The sequence below is a fragment of the Ursus americanus genome, chromosome 2 (genome assembly GCF_024610735.1).
Source record: "Ursus americanus isolate L20-20 chromosome 2, mUrsAme1.1.p, whole genome shotgun sequence".
Taxonomy (NCBI): Eukaryota; Metazoa; Chordata; class Mammalia; order Carnivora; family Ursidae; genus Ursus; species Ursus americanus.
The window spans coordinates 1,356,805-1,379,225 of NC_142128.1; the positions used below are offsets into that span (position 1 = coordinate 1,356,805).

Genomic DNA, 22,421 nt, shown 5'->3' on the forward strand with positions numbered 1-22,421 from the left:
TTTAGGAGCCCCCTACTGGGTGCAATGCCCTCTCTGACATCCGGCTTCTCCTTGCACACCTCTGGTGACAGGGAGCTCAGTCACACACAGCAGCCCGTTCCTTACCAAAACATTTAAAAATGTATTATAAAATATTTAAGATGACTCAAATATTTAAGAAATTTCTAATAAATTTTCACTAATTATGAAATATATAATAGAGCTAAAGGTATGAAGAATAATACTGTGAATACCTGAATGCTGTTCTCTCCAGCTTAATATTAATCCCCATACACTGCCCGTGACCTAGGGAAGCCCCAAAAGGGGGCGAGAGGGCTTGTGTTCAAGTACTCCCCACCCAGAGCCTCCCGCGTGCCCCTCTCAGACCGTCCTGCCCCGCCACCTTTCTAAAGTTTTCATTGTGGTAAAACAGGAGTTTGGCTCGTGGGCTCCGTGAGTCTCACCTTTGCACAATGCCACCCAGGTGTTCCAGCAAGGCCGCGTGTTTTGTACCTTCATGAGCAGGCTTGGAGAACTCTCTGGGAGGGTGGAAGTATCCACCCGCCGGGCCTGGGGGAGCCTGCTCTGCAGGGGTGGGTGCACCGAGGCCCCACACCTCAGCCAGACACCCCACTCCCTCCGTCTTTCCTTGGACCATGCCAGCTCACTCACTCACCTTCAGACGCGCCCGCCCGGACCCGGGCTGCAGGGCCGAGCTGCCTGGGTTTGCGTCCTGCCCCACGACTAAGCCGCTGTGGAAACTCAGCCAAGTTCATTAACAACTCCATGCCTCTTCTGTAAATGGGTAATAAGAGTACCTGTGTCACGGGACCAGTCCAGGTACTAAATAGGTTGACAGGAGAGAGCCTGGCTCCTAGGAGGTGCTGTGGGAGTGTGGGCTCTGGTTACCTTCCTTCAAGTCTGGGGCCAGACCCTCTGAACACAGGCCGAGCCTTGCTGTGTAGAGCTGGATTATCACCTCCTCAATTCTCCCTACTATATCTCTGTTAAGTCAGCCAGTTACCTTCTCCGGTGGCCACATTTACTGGTCCAACCGGCTCTCGCCTCTTTCTTTTCCCTGTGGGTGATATGGAGCCAGGCTTCTCTGCTGACGCCTTCCCGGCATGCTTTCTGCCCTGTGTTGTTTGTGGTGGTGGCTGTGACCCATTATTCCAGCTGGAGGGAGTGCTTGGCTCCGGGTCCTGGTCGCCTTCCTGCAGGCTCTCAGAGTTCATCCGGGCTGCTGCTCACACCAGGGAGGACAGAGCCCGGAGAGCACCCCAGACAGTCCTGTGGGTGCGTTCTGCACCCTCGTCCGTGCCCATGGTCCCTCTGCCACCGAGGCACTGCTCTGCCTTGTGTGTGCCTGATAACCAGCTGTAGCCCCTGCAGGAGGCCCGGCCCCCACAAATGTCAGACTGTCCTCCAGGAGCCTTCGGGGATGAGGGAGTCGGGGCAGGTGCCTCTGGCCTCCCAGCACCCGCCGGGCAGCCCCGGGAACGGGGTGGTGACCCCTGGGGTCGCGACACTGTGTCCCAGAGGGAGGCTGCCTTCCCTGAAGTCCCAATGTCCCTCCCCCCCCCCCCCGGGGCACTGGGCAACACGGCGGAGATGTGCAGCCGGGAGGGAAGCAGCTCCCTCTACGCACAGTGGCGAGGCCGGTGGCCGGTGCCGTCTCAGGCGACAGACGGACAGACGGACGGCCGACAGACGGAGGCCCAGAGCGAGGCGGGCGGGCAGGCAGTGAGGGGGAGGCGGTGTGAACCGCAGCGGTAATGTGCTCGCGATGAAGGATAGACTCGCGGAGGGGAGCGCGTCCTCACACCCCACTTGGGTGCTTTCCAGCGTTGTCAATTACGCAGAGAATTGAATGTCCTCCAGCTGCTCCGGCGGTCGGACTCCTGCCCGCCATGAGACAATAATCAGACACTTGTGCGTGCGGTGCGGGTGTGCGCGCCTGAAGCCTGGGGAGGGGCAGGGGGCCCACGGCCGCAGGGTCGCGCTCTGGGGACACGCACGCACGGTCATACTCAGACCCCTCCTCCCACGGGTCCCTCCCAGCCCCCACCCTGAAGCCCCCGGGAGGGGGACCCAGCCGGCAGTCTGTGGCGCCGCCTTCTCAGCCAGAGGGTGGCCAGCCCCCTGCCCACGACGCTTCCGGCTTCCAGGTTTTGCTCACCTTGGCCCTTTGAAGCCTCCATGAGAGGCTCTATTTATAACAGCCAGCATATGGACCACGCCGGATTTCTTGCTCAGACATATGCTGGGAGGCACGGCACAGCCAGACGCAGCTGCAGCCCCCCTCCCCAGCCACACACACAGAGGAAGGCTCGCCCAGAGCTGCCCCGGCCCCGCACGGTGGTCCCCAGCACCCCTGGATCTCAGGGACTTGGGGTGGGCTGCAGGAGAAGGGACCCTGCCATCCGAGGGGATCTGCAGTCACGTCTAGCCCAGGGGCTGCCCAGGGAGGGTCCCCGAGCACCTCTTCTCCCAACCCCTGCAGAATATAGACCAGTGTGTGGGTGGGGGATAGTGTCCAGGGGAACGGAGCCTGTGTCCCCTGCCGGAGGAGGGGGCAGGCCACCAGTGCAGGCTCGGGGGAGCCGTGGGCCCGGCCAGGTGCCCCCTCCTCAGGGGACATGGGGACATGGGACATGTTCTGCACTTTGTTACAACACGTCTGTGTTCCTCTGTGGGTCCAAGGCTGCCCGGCTGGCTCCCCTGCTCCTGATGGGACTTCCTTTCATGTCTGCATTCAGCTGGCTGACTCTAGTCCCTTCCCCAGTCCCATCTGGCGGGGGTATGGGGGCTCTGGCCGTGCCCGTGAAGATTCATTCTCAACCCCTTGCACCTGTGAGCTCCGCTATTCGCAGAGCAGGGAGAGGAGAGGGGTCCGGCTGGGTCCTCCCCACCCTTGGCTGTCCGGAGGGGGCCCCACCCTTTTCCAGTATCTGCTTGGGGCCAGGAAACCAGCGGAAATGGGGCCAGATCCAGATCCCAGTGCCCTGACCCCTGGCTGGCCCCCCAGCGGCCTCCACTTCCCCCGCACCAGACCGATGTTGGGGCACAGGCTTTGCTGGGTTCCGTGGCCCCTGCCCCTGAGACCACACTGGCCCCGCCCCAACCCCCCCGAGTGCCTCGGTGACTAACAGCAGAGCAGCCCCTCCCAGATCAATCCCGTTCCTGGTCTTGCAGCTATAATTAATGTTTGCTGTGTCATTAGATTGATTTTTTATGGACTCTGAGAGCTGGCGGGGCAAGCAGAGGGGCTGCTATGGGCTGACTGCAGCCCACCCCCCTGGGAAAGATGCCACCCCAACACTCAGGCTCCCCAGTCCTGGCTGCACCTCCTGGACTTCGCTTCCACTCTTCCCCGTCGCTCTGTCCCCAAATCCTGGCGATAGCCAGACCCTCACATGGCCCCGGTGGGTGCAGCATGGCGCACACAGAACGTGTGTGTCTTGTGCAGGCCCCTCGGTGAGCCTATGGGGTCAGCGGATTGTTCTCACGTCCCAGAGGAGAGGAGATGCAGGCCGAGAAAATCTAAGCGATTTGGTGGCGGATGGTTCACACCCCATGAGCACCGCCTCCGGGAAGGCCTGCTGCACAGCGTCCTGGCCGTTCACAGACCCGGCTGCATTTACTCGTGATGGCCCCATTTGTATGAAGGTAAACTGAGTCTCAGAAGTGAGGGCAGCTGCATACACCTGCTGGCCCGGAGAGCAGCAGGGCCCAAGTCACACATGGGTCAGAGCCCCCTTGTCCAGGCCGCTGCCCAGGGGAGTGGGCGCGCACTGGCCTTCCCTGACCCGCACACCACAGGCACCCCCCTCCTGCACCGGTGGTCTCACAGATCCCGGCGCCCCCGGAGTCTGAGGGCAAGGAGCTCCCTGTGACAGGCAGGGAAGGCGAGGTGCGGGGGACGCAGGGCTCACCCCGTCGTGGTCCTGCTCCCGCTCACCTGACGCTCACCTCCCGCTCACGTAACAGACCATCCCGAGCCACATGTCTTTGCGGAGCAGGCAGCCAAGGAGGGCTCAGCCGTGCAGCTCACCTTCACGCCCAGCCAGGCGCTCTCCCTACAGGCCCCCCACAGCCACCCACGCGCCTCCAGCTTCTCCGGCAGGTGGTGTCCGGGATGTGGCTTTCATCCGTGGTGGCTGCGTCTGCGAGTTGGTGGCCGAGGGCCGTGCCCAGGACACACAGGCTTCACTTCTGCCAGCGCTGGCGGCCAGCGTGGTGTCTGGATCACCTGGATTCGAGGGGTGCAGAGACAGACACATGTCTGGGGAGGTCAGGGTCCCGGCACGGAGAGTGGACAGTGAGATGGTGCCATCTTTCGGGGGCATCCTTCCTGCCACGGCTGCTGCCTCAAGCCCCTCGCTTCTGTGGGAATTCTGTTCTCCTCAGAGTGGTCGTTCTGAGAGGGTCCAAGCCTTCGCCCCTTTTGTATTCCCTGTGCCCCTGCTGCCCGACGTGGTGTCCATTCGTCCACGCACGGGTGCGAGGAATGTAGACCAGGAGGCTCCGCGGGGGTGGTCTCGGGGGCAGGGTGGTCTCAGAATCCTAACCTGGAGGCCGGTGTGGAATCCACGAAACAAGATGCCTCCAGGCTGGCGTATGCTTTCCCAGCAGATTTCTCTGCCGTTCACCCCACCTTGAGCCAGCCCTGAATCGTGGAACTCTGGAACGCACAGGAGACACTCCCTTGACAAAGTGGTTCATGGCACTTGCCCACACGGCTTCCGGGAGCACGTCCGCCGTGGAGGGGCCCCGAGCTCACAGACCCGGGAGTCTCGCCCGAGCTGGCAGCTGCCGTCTGCAGAAAACCACTCCGGGGAGGGGGGTGAGAATGGCCCCAAACCCCAGATTGCAAACACCGTACAGAAGTGAGACCTCACACGGATCTCACCTCTGAGGACTGGATGAGAAATCCTCTGGGAGACACAAACCTATCCAATTCCACAGAATGTTAGATCACCTGCCGTGAGTATGTGGGGTTTATCAGAAGAATTCAGAGATGGCTTAATAGTGGGGAAATCCATTAATTTAATATATGGCATCAACAGGTTGGCCGCGGGGCCGTGTTGGTAAATGACGAGAAGCATCTGACAAAATCTAGTGCTAGTTTCTGATCTGAAAGGAACGGCTAAAAATGGAAAGAAATAGTGTCTCAACTCCACAACCAGGATTGTGCTCAAGGATGAGATATTTCATGATTCCCGTTCAAAAACTTCTATTAAAAAAAACGCAACAGTGCCCTTTATCATTGTCCGGAAATTCCGGACATAGCAATAAGACATGAAACAGAATTTAATGGGATGGCTCTAGCAAAGAATCATAATTATTTGCCGGCAACCTGATTGGAAGCCTCAGGAAACCAAGAGAACCAGTGAAGTGATAATTTGAGAACTCAGCGAAGGGACCGGGCTGGATATAAAATAAACGTACACAAATCAATAATTCTCATCTGTACCAGCAACAGCCAGTCGGAAAACATAATGAGATAAATGGTCCCCGCTCACAGTGGCAACAGAAAAACCCCATGGGATTCCCGGGAATACATTTACAAGAAAAATTTGAGATCATTATGGAAGAACTCTGCGGGAGTTTCCTGGGAGACCAGAAAGAAAGCGGGCGTAGTGGGACAGGCCGTGCCGGAATATCTCAATCCCGAAGGTTCTTCCAAAATTAATTTGTAGGCTCCGTGTGGTCCCATCCGTACCTTGGCGGCATGTTTTGAAGAGCTGTATCAAGTCGCTTGGAAGACGCACGCCGAGCAAAGGTTCTGGAAAAGGAACAGTGAGAAAGGGTGTCTTCTGTCCTCCATACGGAAGCTCGTTGCAGGGTTCCAGGGATATAAGTGGCGCTGTTTAGGTGTCACGAGAGGGCAAGAGGCCATTGATGCAACAGCATGGTCCCCAGACAGGCGTCCGTACACGCGCAACCGCGTGCCACCCAGCGAGGTGTGCGACGGAGAGGGGGTCCACGAGTAATGGCAGCAGGACAGCAGGTGTACATGGAGACCCTCCCAGGGAAGTCATGACACGTGGCTGCCCTCCTTTACAGGTGATCTCCACGGGCTCGGTCCCCGTGCACTCCGTACTCCGTGCCTGGGAAGGACGCAGAAGATCCAGCCCTCTGTGCTAGGCTCCTTCCGCCCACGGTCTGACGGACGGGGCGGGATGCACGGGGGCACAGCCGGGCTGCCTTGGGCTCACAAGGGGAGACCCCAGCCCCTCTCAGGAGTCCAAACAGAGAGCACTGTGGTGGGAGAGGTTATGTCCCAGGCGGGGAAACAGCAGCTTAGAGAAAATGGAAGAGAAGCAGGTTGACCTCTGCCCTACAGGGCGAGGCAGGCCGGCAGGGACACAGGCTCTCTTGAGGGCACTGGGGAGCCATGCGGGGTTGCAGGGGGAGGACAGGCTTGACCAGACGTGCCATGGGAAGCACGCTCCAGTCGGGGTGGGCGATGGCACATCGCAAATCGACCGAGGGAACAGATGACCCTGTTGCGGGAGGGGTCGATTTTACTCCTCCTTTACACCAGTGAAATACCTTCCAGGCAGGTCAAAAGTTAAATGTTAAGAATTCAGACCATAAAGATGTGAGCAGACGGAGGTGATGTCTGCTCTTAGGACGGCTCGGAGTTCCCCAGGCTGCCAAGCAGCGACGCCGTGTGTGTGTGTGTGTGTGTGTGTATTCTGTGACAAATTAAAAACGAGAGTGTGTAGGCCCAGGCCTGCCCCTCCAGAAGCCTCTTTCCTGGGACGTGAGCCTGAGGCCCCAGGGGGCACCGGGGCTGCAGGGAAGGGGGTCTTGTTCTCAGAGCGCCCTAGCCAGAGGACCACCGGCACCAGTCTCCTGCCAGGTGTCCACGGGGCGTGGTGGGCTCGCGAGGGTGCCGTGAGGGAGGGGGTGGCTTCTGGAGGGCCAGGGCCTGTCGGGGTCTGGTGGTCCTGGCCGCGGCCATGAGAGTAACAGATCCCCTGGGATGTGTAGACGCCCGCGGGAGCGCCAGGCAGGCTGGGTTTCGTCAGAAACCCTGGTGTTGATCTGGTCACATAGGGGAGAGAGCCCCATTTCCAATGAGGAGACACCCTGGCTGCCAAGGGACTGTGCTGGCTGTACCTCCCCTGATCTTGGACCCTCGCCAGAGCGGCCGACTGCCCACCAGCGTGGTGACCTCGGAGGCACAGCCGGTGGCCTGGTCAGCCCGGGGGCAGGATGTGTCCTGGTTCCGTCCCAGCCCGTGTGGCATCACTGACGCTTCTTAGACTGGACTTGGCTTCGTACCTCGTTTCCCTCATTCGTTTAATGTTCGAGGGGCTAACTGCTCACTTATAACTTCTGCTCGAAAACCATGCCGCAGATCTTCAGTATGACTCTTAGTGGCCAGGAAACGTGCTCCGAGAAAATTGTCATAGCAATGGGGACTCGAGGCAGGACCTGACGGGTGAGCGGGGTGGGCAGTGGTCACCACGTCTGGGTGCGTGGCTCCGGCTGGTGGAGCGCGGGACGGGGAGCTGTGTCCCCTGAGGCCCTCCCGGCGTTCTGCGTGGAGGTCCTGCCTTCCGCTGGAGCTGGGAACAGGGACGGAATCCCCGGGCTCAGAAAGGGCTTCCAGAGTTCAGGGCTCCTGGGGGTTTAGGTTTGACCGGGAAGAGCAGAACTAGCAAATCTCCAAGTTCACACTCAGTCTGGCCATCCCTCAAAACAACTGGAGAAATTCAGGTCAGACTAAAGATAGAACTTCCTGGCTGCCAGGGTTAGGAGGGTGTGATGGGGAAGAGTACCAGGTGTCCCTTAGACACCTAGACCCTTGCCTGGCGTCTGCGACATGCTTCCCGATGGCGGGGGGGTGGGGGAGAGGGTGGCGTTCCTGGAGAGGGTCATGCATCGCCGTCCGGCCCCCCTGGAGGCCGGCCAGCCACCCCTCTCCTGGTCCCTGCCAGCGCCTGAGCAAGAGACCATCGCAAAGTGATTTCTCCCTCCAACAGTGCTGTACATCATGTTTTTTAATTTAAAAAGATGCCCAGTGGAAGCAGAACAGACCATTAAATGTTTGGATCCCTAATTAACTCCGGAGCAGCCGGGAGCTGCGGGGCCTGGCAGGAGAGGGACGGGGTGAGCCCGGCGTCGTTGCAGGGGGCAGGACGCCACCCCCAGCCCTGTCGCAGCCCTGCCCGCTGTGTCTGTGGCTCCGGGAACCCCAGCCCACCTTCCCGGGCCAGGCGGGAGCTGGGGCTGGTGCACACAGCCCTGGGCCGCGGCTCCGTTCCAGCTGCGGGGTTTCCTCCGGCACCTCCGGGGTGGGGCCATAACCAGCATTGTTACCGAGCAGCGAGGTGGAGGCTGGTGCTATGTTCCACGGCCCTCGCCCAAGCCCGGCCTGGGCTTGCTGGCTTGCCCTCGTTCGTGCAGCCTATTTCCCTCTCCGTCTTCCTGGGGCTGATGCTGGTACCTGCCTCCCCGGGCATTGGGGAAGGGACTCACATACAGGAGATACTCGCCGAATGCGGGGTCCTGGAGGCAATGAGGGGCTACCACTTGTCTGCCCATCCCAGACTCTGGCCAGGCAGACTGCAGCTCAGGGCTCCTGTGGACCCCCCAAGGTCACCGGGCAGGTGAGCTGGGCACTCGGCACTCTCCCCAGGCTCCATCTGTCCACCTCCTCCAGCGCCCTCTGCATCCTTGTGGGGTGGAGGGCATGGGGCAGGTGACGGTCTCGCTACTTTATGCCTCCCAGCCTGCCTCCCAGAGGACGAGGCCAGGGCCAGCTGAGGTCGGGGGCTTGCCAGACTGACCCTGTGGCCAAGTCGTGAGGATCTGGGCCTGCCGAGTCAGCACTGCTGGGCCACCGACCGCAGGAGCCCGTGGCAGCTTCTGTGAATAAATACGGAGTGGGAACGGGGAGGGGAGCTTCAAGGTGGGTGATGAGTCGGGGGACAGTGTTCATGGGGCCCTGGTGCTGGGGACAGCAGAGTGGGTGGCTTGCTGGAGTCAAGAAACCCACAGGGCCCATCCTGCTGGCCTGTTCGGTCCACCCCCACGGCCTTGAACGTGCATTCCCTCCCTATCCACCTGAGGTCAGGGGTCTGCCAGAGGAGAAAATGAGTATTTATAGGGCGCGCCTGTACCAGGCAACATGCTGGAAGGTTCGAATGATGGGGTCGTGTTACCCTCGCTGTAAGGCTGCGAGGGAGCCACCCCGATGATCTCCATTTGGCAGAGGGGGAGAGAGGCTCAGAGAGGCTCACTGACTTGCCCAAGGTCACACAGCCAGAGCGTGGCACAGCCAACACTCTTGGCCTGGCCCAGGAGCCTGAGGCCCGAGCCGGCTGTGTGCCCCCTTCAGGCGGGCAGGCCTGGCCCCACGCGGGCTTGGCTGGCCCGGGCCGAGTGGTCCGCCTCGTGGTGGCGCGTCCCTGCTGTGCCTGTCGCGGCCCAGGGGGCTCTGCGACAGAGCCAAGCTGCAGCAGCAGACAGACGTTAGCAGTAAACATGATCTACCGGCCAAACATTGGAGCAGTAAGAAGTTATCGATCTATAACTTTCGGCCCATCTCCCCGCCTCCCTGTGTTCCTGGCCCACGGCCCGTTTCCTTCTGGACGCAGAGAGCCCAGGCTCTAGCGGAGTCCCCGGGCCCGCGCAGGCCTCCTGTCTGGGCGCCGAGACAGAGCAGAGGAATGGTGTTTGCAGGCGGATGCTTTCCGTCCCGGCACGGCCGTGGTGATTGTGCAGATCCTGCCGTCAGAAGTTTAAGAGCCTGGAACCACTGTAGTTCTTTATTTCATGAGCGGCTGACGTGGTGGGACAGACGTGGTGCCAGACGCGTGACCACTGTGGCCGCCGTCCCCCAGGGCGGCAGAGGGGCGAGGGCAGTGCACGCTCGCGTGGGGGTCAGGAGGGTCGAGCCGTGCGTGCGCACGTGCGATCAGGGGATACCACGAGGGCTCGGCACCTCCGCTCTGAGGAGCCCTCGGAGGCCCTCAGCCCAACCCTTTCTTTAGTGTTACAGGTGGGGAAACTGAGGCCTGGAGCAGCCCAGGCTTGGGCAGGTCCCTGTCCTTCCCCGGTGTCACCGATTCTCCCCACCCCAGGATGGAGAGGGAGGAGCGGTCCCCCCACAGCCCAGTGCCTCCATCGCGCCTCAGGAGCAGGGAGCCCGGGCTCCGCTCCTGCCACCACACCCATCCACACTGGTCCCGGGATGCCTGCCCCCTTCCTGGACAGCCCGCACTCCCCGGACCGGTACTGTTCTCTGATGGCACGTGCTTTCTGCCTCCTCCCTCTGCCTGGGACACCCGCTAACCCCTCTTCTTTGCCTAACTCCTACTCATCCGCTAGGACCCTTCAAACGACATCTAGGGGAGGCCTTCCCTGATTGCCTACCGTTTCATAGCACCTTCCTGGCCCTGCGCAGGCCTCCCCCTCTTGTTTCCTGCTGTGAGGGCCTTGGGGGCCTGTCCCTGAATGCCCGACGCCTGGCATGTCCCTGCTGTGGACGAGGACATGAATGCCAGGGCCCTCCTGACAGGGGGAGGACCGGCTCTGGGTGTGTGTGTGTGACAATCCCATGCTCGTATCTAAGTATTTTCTGCAGTCCGGGGGGCTGGGCCCCACTCTGAGTGGCTGGGAGACTCGTCCTCCCCCATCCAGGCGGGATGCTTCCTTCCGAAAGCTTTCTTTCCCAGGGCCCTCTTCATGCTCGCGCTCTTCCCCCTCCCCACCAGGTGCCTTTAAATGGCCAGCTGCTGCGTCACCCTCAGGACAGGCCCCCTGCCCTCAGCCTGCCAGCTCCCGTGTGAGTACGCCTGCTGGGGGGCTTACACCTCCCACAGCTCACCAGACAGGGCTCCACACCAGATGTCCACTACGGGGTCCCCCACGGTGCCCCCTCTCCAGAGGGACCGAGCACAGTGCCAGTGGAACCCGGCCTCCCCCTCTCTACTTTCGGGGTTTTGTCGGTGCCCCAGCTCTGCATGCCCAGGAACTGGGGAATGCTGGCCACCACAGCCGGCTGCATCCACCCCCAGGCCCGTCCCTGGGAGGCCCCGTGAGTACCTCCCTCTCCGTGCAGGCCTGGGCAGGGCCACAAGTCCCCGGGGCAGCCAGGGGCTCCCGTCAGCCCCCTTTCCTGGGTACCACGTGGGCCCTCCACAGGGAGCTGTGGGGTCAGTGGCCACGCGACTCAGGTGGGCATGTCCTGTCATACTAGCCAAGGCTCCCTGGCCAGTTCTCTCTCCTGGGCCACGGAGGGCATGTGGCTGTCCCCTGTCCCGTCCCCATGGAGGACAGCCACGAGGCTTAATGATGTGATGGCTCTGGGACTTGTCCCGTCTCTCCTGTCCCTCCCCCTGGGTGTCTGGTAAGCTCAGGCCAGCCCTGTTCGGTGGCTGCTGTAGACCCCACAGGTGTGTGTGAACATGCATGTGCAGACACACGTGTGCAGACAGGTGTGGGGCCGCGGATACGTGCTTGCACGCATATGCACAGAAGGCTGGCCATCCGTGTGCGCGTGACTGCCAACCGCGCCAGGCACCACCGGGGGCTGGGGGCTTCTGGTCTCTGCTGGGGTGCCCTCTGCCCCCTCCTAGCTGGGACACGAGGAGACCCCAGACTCACGTCCACTGACCAAGGGCAGAAGTGAGGTGAGCGGGGACTGGCCCCGAAGCTGTCCCCGTAGGGGCCAGAAACCAAGCGCCGTCGCTCTGTGATGCACCAGGCCGCACCCGGCCCGTCTCTCCCTCTGAGGTGCGGGGCCCACGTGAGGCGTCGGTGAAGTGGGCAGGGGGGCCGGCACCGAGCCTGGGTGCAGCAAGTGCCTGGGGGAGGTGTGCATGGAGAAACACCACCGGGAGGGCAGGTTGGTGTTTGTCAAAGTGAGGACATCAGACAGACGTGCGTTTCCCATCCCGTCGGGTGCGTCAGAATCCGCGGATCACGGGTGGCTTGGGCCGGTGTGGCCCCCAGTGACGTGGGCTGTGGCTGCGGGGCTGGTCTGTGTCCCTGCAGAGCGTGGGGACCGCTCCCACTCACTGGCCCGAAGAAACCCAAGAAGGTCATGATCTGGGGAAGGCCCAAGCCCCTTGGGGGGGAGGCACGGTTTACTCCCATTTCGCAGATGAGAAAACAGCTGAAGGCCGGTGCCTTCCCCGTGGAACTGCTGCCACATGTCAGCTGCCGCTCCGGGCAGGGGACGTCCCAGCAGCCGAGGGGTCATGGGGCTCCTGTCTGGAGCTTGCGGCCCAGCTGGGGAGGGACCAGCAGTGAATAAAGGAGTAAATAAGCAGGTGCCAGGCAGGGCTTAAAAGGGGTGCTGTTCAGACTGGGGGAGCTGTTGGCTCTGGGACCTGAAGCAAGAGCTTTGCGGGGAGAGACCAGGGCGCAGGGGCCCTGCAGCCAGAAGGACGGGGGTGGTGTGTGCAGGGGGAGATGGCGGATGGATGGGGACCCAGCAGCAAGGCCTGGTAGGTCCCGGTGGAGCCCGGGTTTTCCTCCGCTTGCTCACGGAAGAACGGATGTCATCCGGGGCTGTGGGCGGGGACGGCGGTGTGGCAGGATCTCATGACTGCACTCCAAGGTCCCTGTGGCTGCGGAGGGGAGAGTGCCTTGTGGGCAGGAGCCGAGGCAGGAGCCGCTGGCATCGGCCCAGCGAGAGGGGGTGCTGGCTTGGACCAGCGTGGCCGCCGACCCTGGAGACGCTGGGAGGTGGGGTGGGCACTTGTGCTTCTGGGCTGGCTGTCGGGAGCGAGGGGAGTGCGCGCTAGATTTGGGGTTTGAGGGACTGTGGGGGAGGTGAAGCATGAGACTGGGGGGGGGTCTGTAGGTGTGGGGGCCGGCGCCCAGGGCGGCTGAGACCCCCAGGAAAGTGAGCAGAGGCGGTGCAGGCTGAGGTCGGAGCCAAGCCTCAGGGACCACGGAGGGGACCGGACGGGAGAGGCGGCAGCTCAGAGACCAGAAGCAGAAGGAGCTCCAGGAAAGGGCGGCCGGTTCCCTGGCCAGGTGCTGCTGTGGGGCCGAGAAATTAAACACGGTATGCCCTCGGAGCTGGCAAGACAGGTGACGCCAGGGGGATGCCGGGGTGGACGCCATGCTGGAGGGCTGGCGCTGGAAACCGCTGGCGGTCCTTTCAAGAAAATCAGCTCTGAGGGGAAGCAGATGGGGCAGGGGCTAGAGAGTATTTGTGTCTATGGAAGGTTCTAGAACTATGCTGTCCAGTATGACAGCCACAGATCTAGCACCCAGTGGCTGCATGGGGCCAGGGCTTGCCCGGTTGGACAGCAACACAAGCTGGCAGGGAGAGGCGCTAATGCTGCGGCACGAGGCACTGGCAGAGGGATCCCAGGCCTGCAGGGGTGCGGCGGCAGATGCAGGCAGGGGGAGGGGCAGGTACGGGTAGGGGTGGCTGTGACACAGGCCTGTGCCCCCCACCGGCCTGGCGAACACTCCGCAGGCGTCCTGGGTAGGTTTGTTTAAGGACTGACCGGCCGGGCGCAGAGGACAGGTGTGCATGTGAAGTAATTAGGGGTGAAGGGGGCGGGGGGCTGGTGATACGGCCAGTGACAGACGACTGACGATGAACGAGTGAGTCCGGGAGGAGAGGGCAGTCCGGGGGGTGGCGCGCGATCTGAGCCGAGCGCTTCTAGTGGATTCGCTTGTTCCCCTGGGCATGTTTCCCGAGGCCCATGGGATGTTCACCCCTCTGCTCGCAGAGCCAGTCCCTGCCGCTGAGGGGCCTCCTGGAGGGACCAGGCTCCTGAGGGTGCGGACGCCCAGCCCCCAGCCCCGACGGGAGGAGGGCGGTCACTCATGGCGTGATCCTGCCCAGGCCTCCGTTTCTTTTGTATAGAGCGCGTTGTGGAACGAGAATCTGGGGTCCCTCGGAGGCCAGGTCTTGGGGGCTATAAGAGGGGCAGAGGGGACTGGCCAGCAGGGTCACACCCAGACTCCTAGCATGTTCTTCCACCTGAGGCCAGGTGAGGGGACAGGGGACTCCCATCCCCACGCAGCCCAGGCTCTGGGGGCAGGTGAGAGCAAGACACCCGCCAGGCCAGAGGGAACACCCGGGGTGGGGACATGTCCTGTCATCATGGCCGGGGACCAGCCCTGCCTCCCTCATCACAGGGGCCAGCCTGCTGGAGGCAGCTCCGGGGGGAGGGGATGGTGCACAGGGGAGGAGAGACGGGTCCCCAGAACCACGTGCCCGTCCCAAGGTGCCACATTCCTAGACGGTCGCCCTGGGCTGGGAGGCGCTGGCCCACCACGTGTACATGTTCCACGGAGCCGTGTTCTCCCGAAGGCACACCTGTCCACGTGCACGGGCCGTAACCTGTGTCCCAACATGCACGTCAGTACATCCTCACCCTCACACACATGTGGGAGCCCGCCTGTGGGCCCCACATGCACACGAACCCACGTGTACACGCAGCTCCCAGAGCCACCACGGCGCCGAGCGGCCCCGGTGGGGGGGGCGGGGGCAGGGAGGGGTTGGTAGCCTGGGGGGCCGTCCCTCCTCCGCAGGCGCCTGCCTGTGATAAGACTTCTTCGGGCCCTGTAATCCTCCTTAACTTGACTTTGGGTTATTTTGAGCAAGAGATTAAAGGTGATTACAATCAGCATTGCTGAGGCGCCGCACTTCCTAGACAGGCCTGCTCTGCACACCTGCTTCCGGAGGCAGGAGCCAGCCTGACCCACACTGCCCCCGCCTGCCTGCCCACCCACTGCCTCCCGGTGCAGCCGGCGAGGGTCCCCTGTGGAGGGGGCAGAGGCAGGCCACGCGGTGTTGCAGGGCGGTGATGGCCGTGCACTCCATGCTCCCCAGGGAGACCATGCAGGGACCCCAGCCTCCCCTAGCAGGCTACCCCCACCCCGCCCCAGCTGGCCCCTGGAGCCACTTCCCACTGGCCCAGAAGGCCCAGTGCTTTGCAAGGAGTCGCACAGCTACGGGGCCAGCCCAGGAGGACCGCTCCCCGGCTCCCACCCAGTCTGATCTCTCCCCTCTCTGCCGATCACATCTTCCCCAGAAGCCAGGTCAAACGGTGCTCTATGAAGTTTCCAAAGAGGAAGGAAATCCATTTCACATCATTATATTTTGTTCCCTAATTGAAGCTTCCTTGGTGCAGACTAGTTGCAAACGTCAATATCCGTGAAGTGCGCTCAGCTGGCTGCCGGCCAGGCCACAGAGCGGCTGCAGAGGCCGGCTGTAAATCCAAATATTAACAAGAAGCACATGCCCGTCCGTCTGTCCTGTGGGAGACCTACGGGGGGGCAGAGGGCAGGTCCCCGCAGACCGGAGGTCCTCCTGCAGCCGGGGCAGGCGTCCTCGGGGAGCCGTGTCCAGCCACGGGGCTCCCCAGCTGGACACAGGAGGGACGGCCCTGTCCTGGGGATGCACAGGGTCCGGTGGGGCAGCGGGCACCATCCCCTCACGTCGTGTCTTGGCAACTGGCTGGCCGAGCTGGGAGGGGTTGGTCCTGGCCTGAGCCCGGTCAGGGGTCATGGGGGGCCTGGGGGAATCGTGGTGGAGCCACTCCTTCCTTCCAGACCTTTCTGCCAGGGTCTCCCCACGAGGGGTGGGTGACAGCCTCCAGTCCCCCAAGACCATTCAGCTGGCTAATCTGGGGAACCTGAGGGCCAGAGGGGTGTGATGTGCCCAGACCCAGAACCTGGCCATCCTCCATGCTGGCTGCCTCCCCGGAGGACCCTTGGGTCGGTGTTCGAAGCACCCTCTGCAGGCAGCTGTGAGTGCTGTGGCCGGACCCCCCGGGAGAGGACGTCCCTGTCTCTCTCCCATCAGTCATGCGAGTGGCCCTGCGCCGGTCACGTGGTTCTGAATTCTCTGGGGCCACCATCACTTTGAGCCCGGCCGAGTGGGTGGGGTTTTGTCCCCTCCGAGAGGAAACAAGGCTGGGGGCCAGGGAGGGCTTGGGACAGGGGCTTCCCTTCACTCCCCTCGCCCCGAGACACAACCTATCCTGAGCCCTCCTGTCACGTGGCATTGTTCTGCCGGATCACGGGCTCCCCGAACGTGCCTCCCTGTTTGACCAGGGGGCTCGGCGGGGCCTGGCGCAGGGCCACAGTCAACCGCGGGGCCTTCCCGAACCCCAGCATCTCCTGACGGCTCTCTCCTCTTCTGTCTTGCCACAGGACCACGGAGCTGGAGGCGCGGGGCGGAGCTGTCGAGACGCCCAGGCCGATGGGGGAGGAGGCCACGGCCTCGGCAGGACACGGGTGGATGACCGGGGGCATCGGGCAGTGAGGGCGGCGGCCCCCTCCCAGCACCCGCGCGACGCCACCATGCGGTCTGGGACAGGACACCCCTGAGAGCGCCGGCCCCCTCCCCTCCCGCCCCTCTGTCCCTCCAGGGGCTGCCGCCCAGCCCCCCCTGCCCCCCAATCCCCCAGTCCCCCAGGGCAGGCAGCGCGGGCTCTCCCGTGAAGGCGGTCCCCATGGCCGGGTGCCGGTGGGGCGCGCTGTGGGTATGCGTGGCAGCGGCCACCCTGCTGCACGCGGGCGGGCTGGCCGACGGTGACTGCTGGCTGATCGAGGGTGACAAGGGCTTCGTGTGGCTGGCCATCTGCAGCCAGAACCAGCCGCCGTACGAGGCCATCCCGCAGCACATCAACAACACCATCGTGGACCTGCGGCTCAACGAGAACCGAATCCGCAGCGTGCAGTTCGCCTCGCTGAGCCGCTTCGGCAACCTCACGTACCTCAACCTCACCAAGAACGAGATCGCCTACATCGAGGACGGCGCCTTCTCGGGCCAGTTCAACCTGCAGGTGCTGCAGCTGGGCTACAACCGTCTGCGCAACCTGACGGAGGGCGTGCTGCGCGGGCTGGGCAAGCTGGAGTACCTGTACCTGCAGGCCAACCTCATCGAGGTGGTCACGCCCAGCGCCTTCTGGGAGTGCCCCAACATCGTCAACATCGACTTGTCCATGAACCGCATCCAGCGGCTGCACAGCGCCACCTTCGCGGGCCTGGCCAAGCTGTCCGTGTGCGAGCTCTACAGCAACCCGTTCTACTGCTCCTGCGAGCTCCTGGGCTTCCTGCGCTGGCTGGCCGCCTTCACCAACACCACGCAGACCTACGACCGCATGCAGTGCGAGTCGCCCCCACTCTACTCCGGCTACTTCCTGCTGGGCCAGGGCCGCCACGGCCAGCGCAGCATTCTCGGCAAGCTGCAGTCCGTGTGCACCGACGGCTCCTACGCGGCCGAGCCGCCCCCTGCGCCGGGCCGCCTACCCCCCGGCCGCTCACCGCCCCCGCCGCCCCCCGCCGCCCGAGCCCAGCGAGGCCCCGTGCGCCGACGAGGAGTGCTTCTCCGGCGACGGCACCACGCCGCCGGTGGCCCTGCCCACACTGGCACCCCAGGCCGAGGCGCGGCCCCTCCTGAAAGTCAAGCAGCTGACCCAGAACTCGGCCACCCTCACGGTGCAGCTGCCCAGCCCGTTCACGCGCATGTACACGCTGGAGCGCTTCAACAACAGCCGCGCGTCCACCGTGTCCCGGCTGACCAAGCCGCAGGAGGACATCCGCCTCACCGACCTGCCGGCGCTCACCAACCACACGTACTGCGTGGTGTCCACAAGCTCCGGGCTGCACCACAACCACACCTGCCTCACCATCGGCCTGCCCAAGCCGCCCGGCCCGCCGGGCCCCGGGCCCAGCCCGTCCACAGCCACGCACTACATCATGACCGTCCTGGGCTGCCTGTTCGGCATGGTGCTGGTGCTGGGCGCTGTCTACCACTGCCTGCGCCGGCGGAGGCGCCGGGACGAGAAGCACAAGAAGGCGGCCGCGGCCGGCAGCCTCAAGAAGACCATCATCGAGCTCAAGTACGGGCCCGAGCTGGAGGCCCCCGGCCTGGCCCCGCTGTCCCAGGGCCCGCTCCTGAGCCCCGAGGCGGTGACCCGCATCCCGTACCTGCCAGCAGGCGCTGGCGAGGTGGAGCAGTACAAGCTGGTGGAGAGCAGCGAGACGCCCAAGGCCAGCAAGGGCAACTACATGGACGTTCGCACGGGCGAGCAGGGGGAGCGCAGGGACTGCGAGCTGGGCCGGCCTGGCCCCGAAAGCCAGAGCTCCGTGGCCGAGATCTCCACCATCGCCAAGGAGGTGGACAAGGTCAACCAGATCATCAACAACTGCATCGACGCGCTCAAGTCCGAGGCCACCTCCTTCCAGGGCGGCAAGTCCGGGGCCGTGTCCACGGCCGAGCCGCAGCTGGTGCTGCTGTCAGAGCCACTGGCCGGCAAGCACGGCTTCCTGTCCCCCGTCTACAAGGACGCTTTCGGCCACGGCCTGCAGCGGCACCACAGCGTGGAGGCGGCCACGGGGCCACCGCGTGCCAGCACCTCGTCCAGCGGCTCCGCGCGCAGCCCGCGAGCCTTCCGCGCGGAGGCCGCCGGTGCGCACAAGGCCGCGGCCACCGAGGCCAAGTACATTGAGAAGAGCTCCCCCGCCACCGACGCCATCCTCACTGTGACGCCCGCGGCCACCGTGCTGCGGGCCGAGGCCGAGAAGGGCCGCCACTACGGCGAGCACCGGCACTCGTACCCCGGCTCCCATCCCGCCGAGCCGCCCGCGCCCCCCGCGCCCCCGCCCCATGATAGCCTGGGTGGCCGCAAGGCGTCCATCCTGGAGCCGCTGACCCGGCCGCGGCCCCGCGAGCTAGCCTACTCGCAGCTGTCCCCGCAGTACCACAACCTGAGCTACTCCTCCAGCCCCGAGTACACCTGCAGGGCCTCCCAGAGCATCTGGGAGCGCTTCAGACTGAGCCGGCGGCGCCACAAGGACGACGAGGAGTTCATGGCGGCCGGCCACGCCCTGCGCAAGAAGGTTCAGTTCGCCAAAGACGAGGACCTCCACGACATCCTGGACTACTGGAAGGGCGTGTCGGCCCAGCACAAGTCCTGAGCCCGCGGCCAGCGCCCGCCCCGCACCTTCCCTGGAGCTCGTGACGCCCACGGGACCAAAAAGGACACGAGACCTTCTGCAGCTATTCGTAACCCAGAGACTCGTACGCAACGCGCCACACACGTCCACACATGTAGACACACACGCAGACGTGTACACACGTGCACACACACGGAGAGACACACGCGCATACACAGACCTACTCACACATGGAGACACACACCCACATGCGTGCACACGCATGTGCACACAAACACGCACGCGGCCAGTGTGGAAGCCTCGGCCCAGAGAGAGTGGGGAGGGGGTGCCGCCAGTCACAGCAGAAGATGAGCCGTGGCCTCCACACACGCACTGTGCACGCACACGCACACACACAAGGGACTTGAGAAAACTGTGTCTGGGGATGGGGGTGGGGGAGGGGACTTTTTTTCATTACCTTTCCTCTTCTTCTCTGCCTTCTTGATCTTCCAGTCTGTCTTTATTTTCTTCCTTTTTTAAAGAAAAAATAAAAGTAAACTTCTCTTAAAGACATGAAACACCAGACACGGGGGTGCGGCCGGCGTCACCTCATCCTGGTTTGCTATGGATCCCTCCTCAGTCCGTCTCTTTGCTGCCAACTCCGGAGGCCACCAAAGAGGGGCAGAGCGAGTGAGGCGGCCGGGTGGCTTCCAGGACCCGCCCGGAGCCCTGCAGGGCACGAGGGGCGTGGGGAGGGCTGTGCCTGGGGTGGCTGGAAGGGGTGCGGGCTGGGCGCGTGTGCTCTGTCCTTGTCCCCACTGTACGCTGTCGTCGTCCCGTTGTACAGAAAAATATTTCTATATTTGCAATGTTTGCTGTAAAACGAGAAAGAGACTATGTCTACTTAAAAAAAAAAAATCTGCAAAGGGAAAAACCCAAATGCTTGTACTGGGTTTTTACTGTGGGGGTTTAGGGAAAGATTTGGGTTTCTTTTATGTGCTGTTTAGCGGGGGGGGGGGGGGATTGATTTTGGCCTTGGGTTGGGGCTGGGGTTACAAGTAGGGTCACCACTGAGCCCTCCTCCCAGGAGAACAGGAGTGACCCCTGGAGACCAGGAGCGGGAGCACACAAGAGCCCACACTGGGCTGGAGAAGGTGCAGAGGCGGTGTGGACGGGGCAGGAAAGAGCTAGGGCCACGTGTCTGAGAGGCGTGGGTGTGAGTGGGTGGCCAGAGGTGACGGGTGGCTGGTGTGGCTTTGCGGGTGAGTGGGGCAAGCTGGAGAGGGCTGGCGGGTGAGTCAGAGCCTGAGCCCCGTGGCGAGACCCACGGACCACTGCACAGGCACCTCACCCTCTCTGATGTGGCCCCAAATTCGCAGTGAGTGAGCAGTTTGAGTGTATGAACTGCACCAGACCGTTCGAACTCCAAAGAAAAGCCCCTGTCCGTGGCCGGCGCCAGTGCCGTTTGCCTCGGAGGCCACAGGCCCCCAGCCCTGCGTCCAGCAGAACCACCTTCTCCCAGAGGAGCGGGTGGCCGGGGTCCTGCAGGGAGGGGCATCTTGCCCAGGCCCCTCCCTCCCTCCCTCCCTCCCTCCGCCAGCCCTGGGGGGCTGGCCCTCCTGCCTCACCCCCATCTCCCTAGCACCGCTGGCCTGGCCACCCCAGGCCCTCCCCGCTCCTAAGGCCTCACCCTCTCCGCCAAGGGCAAACCCAGACTCAACTGACCAAGACCCAGTTAGGTATTGGCGGGGGGAGGGGGGGTTGGTGCTGGATCCCAGAGGCAACAGGGGACCCTGAGAGACGTCAGGGCAGGGAGCAGAGTGACGGAAGCAGGTTTTCAGAATCCGGCGGGTCAGCAGGAAAGGACACAGGGCTGGGAACAGCCATAAGAGCAGCAGCCTCTGCTTGTACACCTCCAGTGACAGGGAGCTCACCCCTCTGTGTGTAGCTCTTTCCAGCTTTAGGTCCCTCCCTGAGATGGAGGGGAAACCTGTGGCTTCCCACAGGGCCCAGCTCCCACCCCCCACCCTAGTGGCCACGCAGTACTGTGGACAGGGCCATCTGCCCTCCACCTGCTCCTGACCTCTGTGCTCAGCTGACCCCATTAAGGGTCTGCGTATGAGGCTTGCATGGAGCACATGACCTGGGGGGCCCCTGACTGGCCCCGCTCACCTGAGCCCCTCTAGAGCGGGTCAGCTCCGAGGACTGTGTATGCCTCCTCCTCCCTGCTTGCCCCGACAGGCCCAGGCTTCCCCAGCCCCGGGCAGCTCCTCACTCTGCCCTGGGGGTCCTGGGAGGACAGCACAGGGGAGCGTGGTGACTGGTGAGGGAGCCCAGGGCAGCAGGGGCAGGAATGGCGGGGGGCGGGGAGACCCAGAGAGAGGACTGCCTGGCCCAAGGTCACAGAGTGACGTGGGACAGACCTGGCCAAGGGACAGAAGCGGGGCCAGGCCTCTCAGCCAGCTGCTCGCTGTCAGCGAGGAGATAAAATTGGCTATTTATAGGGAATCAGAGAACAACGGGCACAGAATAGAGGTGCGTGCCCTGGGCAGGCAGGGCAGCAGGCCAGACGGCCAGGTGTGTGAGAGGGACACATCACCACCAGGAGTGCTGCCACCGAGCAGGGGAGGGACAGGGGGAGGGACATGCATCAAGGGGGGCAGGTGTGGGGTCCGGAGCAGCCCGGATGCCCGTTGCAGAAGGTGAGATCCTCCCAGGAGCAGCTAGAGCCGGACAGAGAGGGCAGGATGCCCGACGCCAGGCCAGTCCCGAGACACAGATGCGTACGTCACCCTGCTCTTGTTTGAAAGAGGTCATAGTGGCATTGACAGGAGTAGACAGCATGGAAGAAAGCACACACTTATTAAGCACCTAATGTGTGCAGAGCTCCATGCCAGGCACTATTGGGCCCCAGAGAGAGATCCAACCCCGACTCCCTTGAGGAGCTCACGGCCACCGGGGCACCCGATGCAGAGGCAGGTGACCCAGATCAAGGTGGCACGAGACCCAGGAGCCCAATGAAGGTTGGGAGCCCCTGAATGGGAATAACCAGGAAGGCTTCCTGGAAGGGGTAGTGTTCGGTCTGGATAAGGGAACCACAGTGAGAAGGGGTGGAGGCTACGAAGTCAGGAGAGGTCAGCATCCTTATGGGCTCAGGACTGAGCTCTGAGCGCAGGATGAGGACCCGCGAGGTGCGCCCTGCCCTGGTCCGGGATCGGCGCCCCGTGTCCCAGAGGCAGGTGATGGGTTCAAAGGGCAAAAGCAGAGGCTCAAACCCAGGTTCTGCCACTCATGACCACAGCACATTGCTGAGCTCCGTGCATCTCAGCGGGGATGCTGACGCCTACCCCTCCTCCACCACGTGGGCAGGGTCACCGAGTAGGGCACGTGGCGCGTGGGACCATACTGATCGCACATCAGGTGTCCATGCGCACAATAACGCTGCCTCGCCAACAACCACAATGCATTACTGCTCACGCCCCCGGGTGGTTGGCTAGGTGGTTCTGCGCCTCTCGGTCAGCCCCCCGTACCTGGGGCGGCTGGTGGGGACAGGGTGACAG

The 22,421-nt window shown here is 63.1% G+C and overlaps 1 protein-coding gene and 1 long non-coding RNA gene across 2 annotated transcripts; one reads left to right on the forward strand and one right to left on the reverse strand.

The window, feature by feature from the left end:
- Nucleotides 1-676: 676 nt before the first annotated feature.
- Nucleotides 677-21,188, reverse strand: LOC148110455 (uncharacterized). The gene is made up of 3 exons (XR_015726635.1): nucleotides 21,034-21,188; nucleotides 19,340-19,392; nucleotides 677-774 (listed from the first exon to the last, which is right to left on the reverse strand). It is a non-coding gene; the product is annotated as an uncharacterized LOC148110455 (long non-coding RNA).
- On the forward strand, nucleotides 16,099-19,849 carry ELFN1 (extracellular leucine rich repeat and fibronectin type III domain containing 1). Its single transcript, XM_045813404.2, is given in 2 exon segments — nucleotides 16,099-17,258; nucleotides 17,260-19,849. Coding segments are annotated over 2 exon segments (2,469 nt in total). The 5' UTR covers nucleotides 16,099-16,433; the 3' UTR covers nucleotides 18,904-19,849.
- Nucleotides 21,189-22,421: the final 1,233 nt, after the last annotated feature.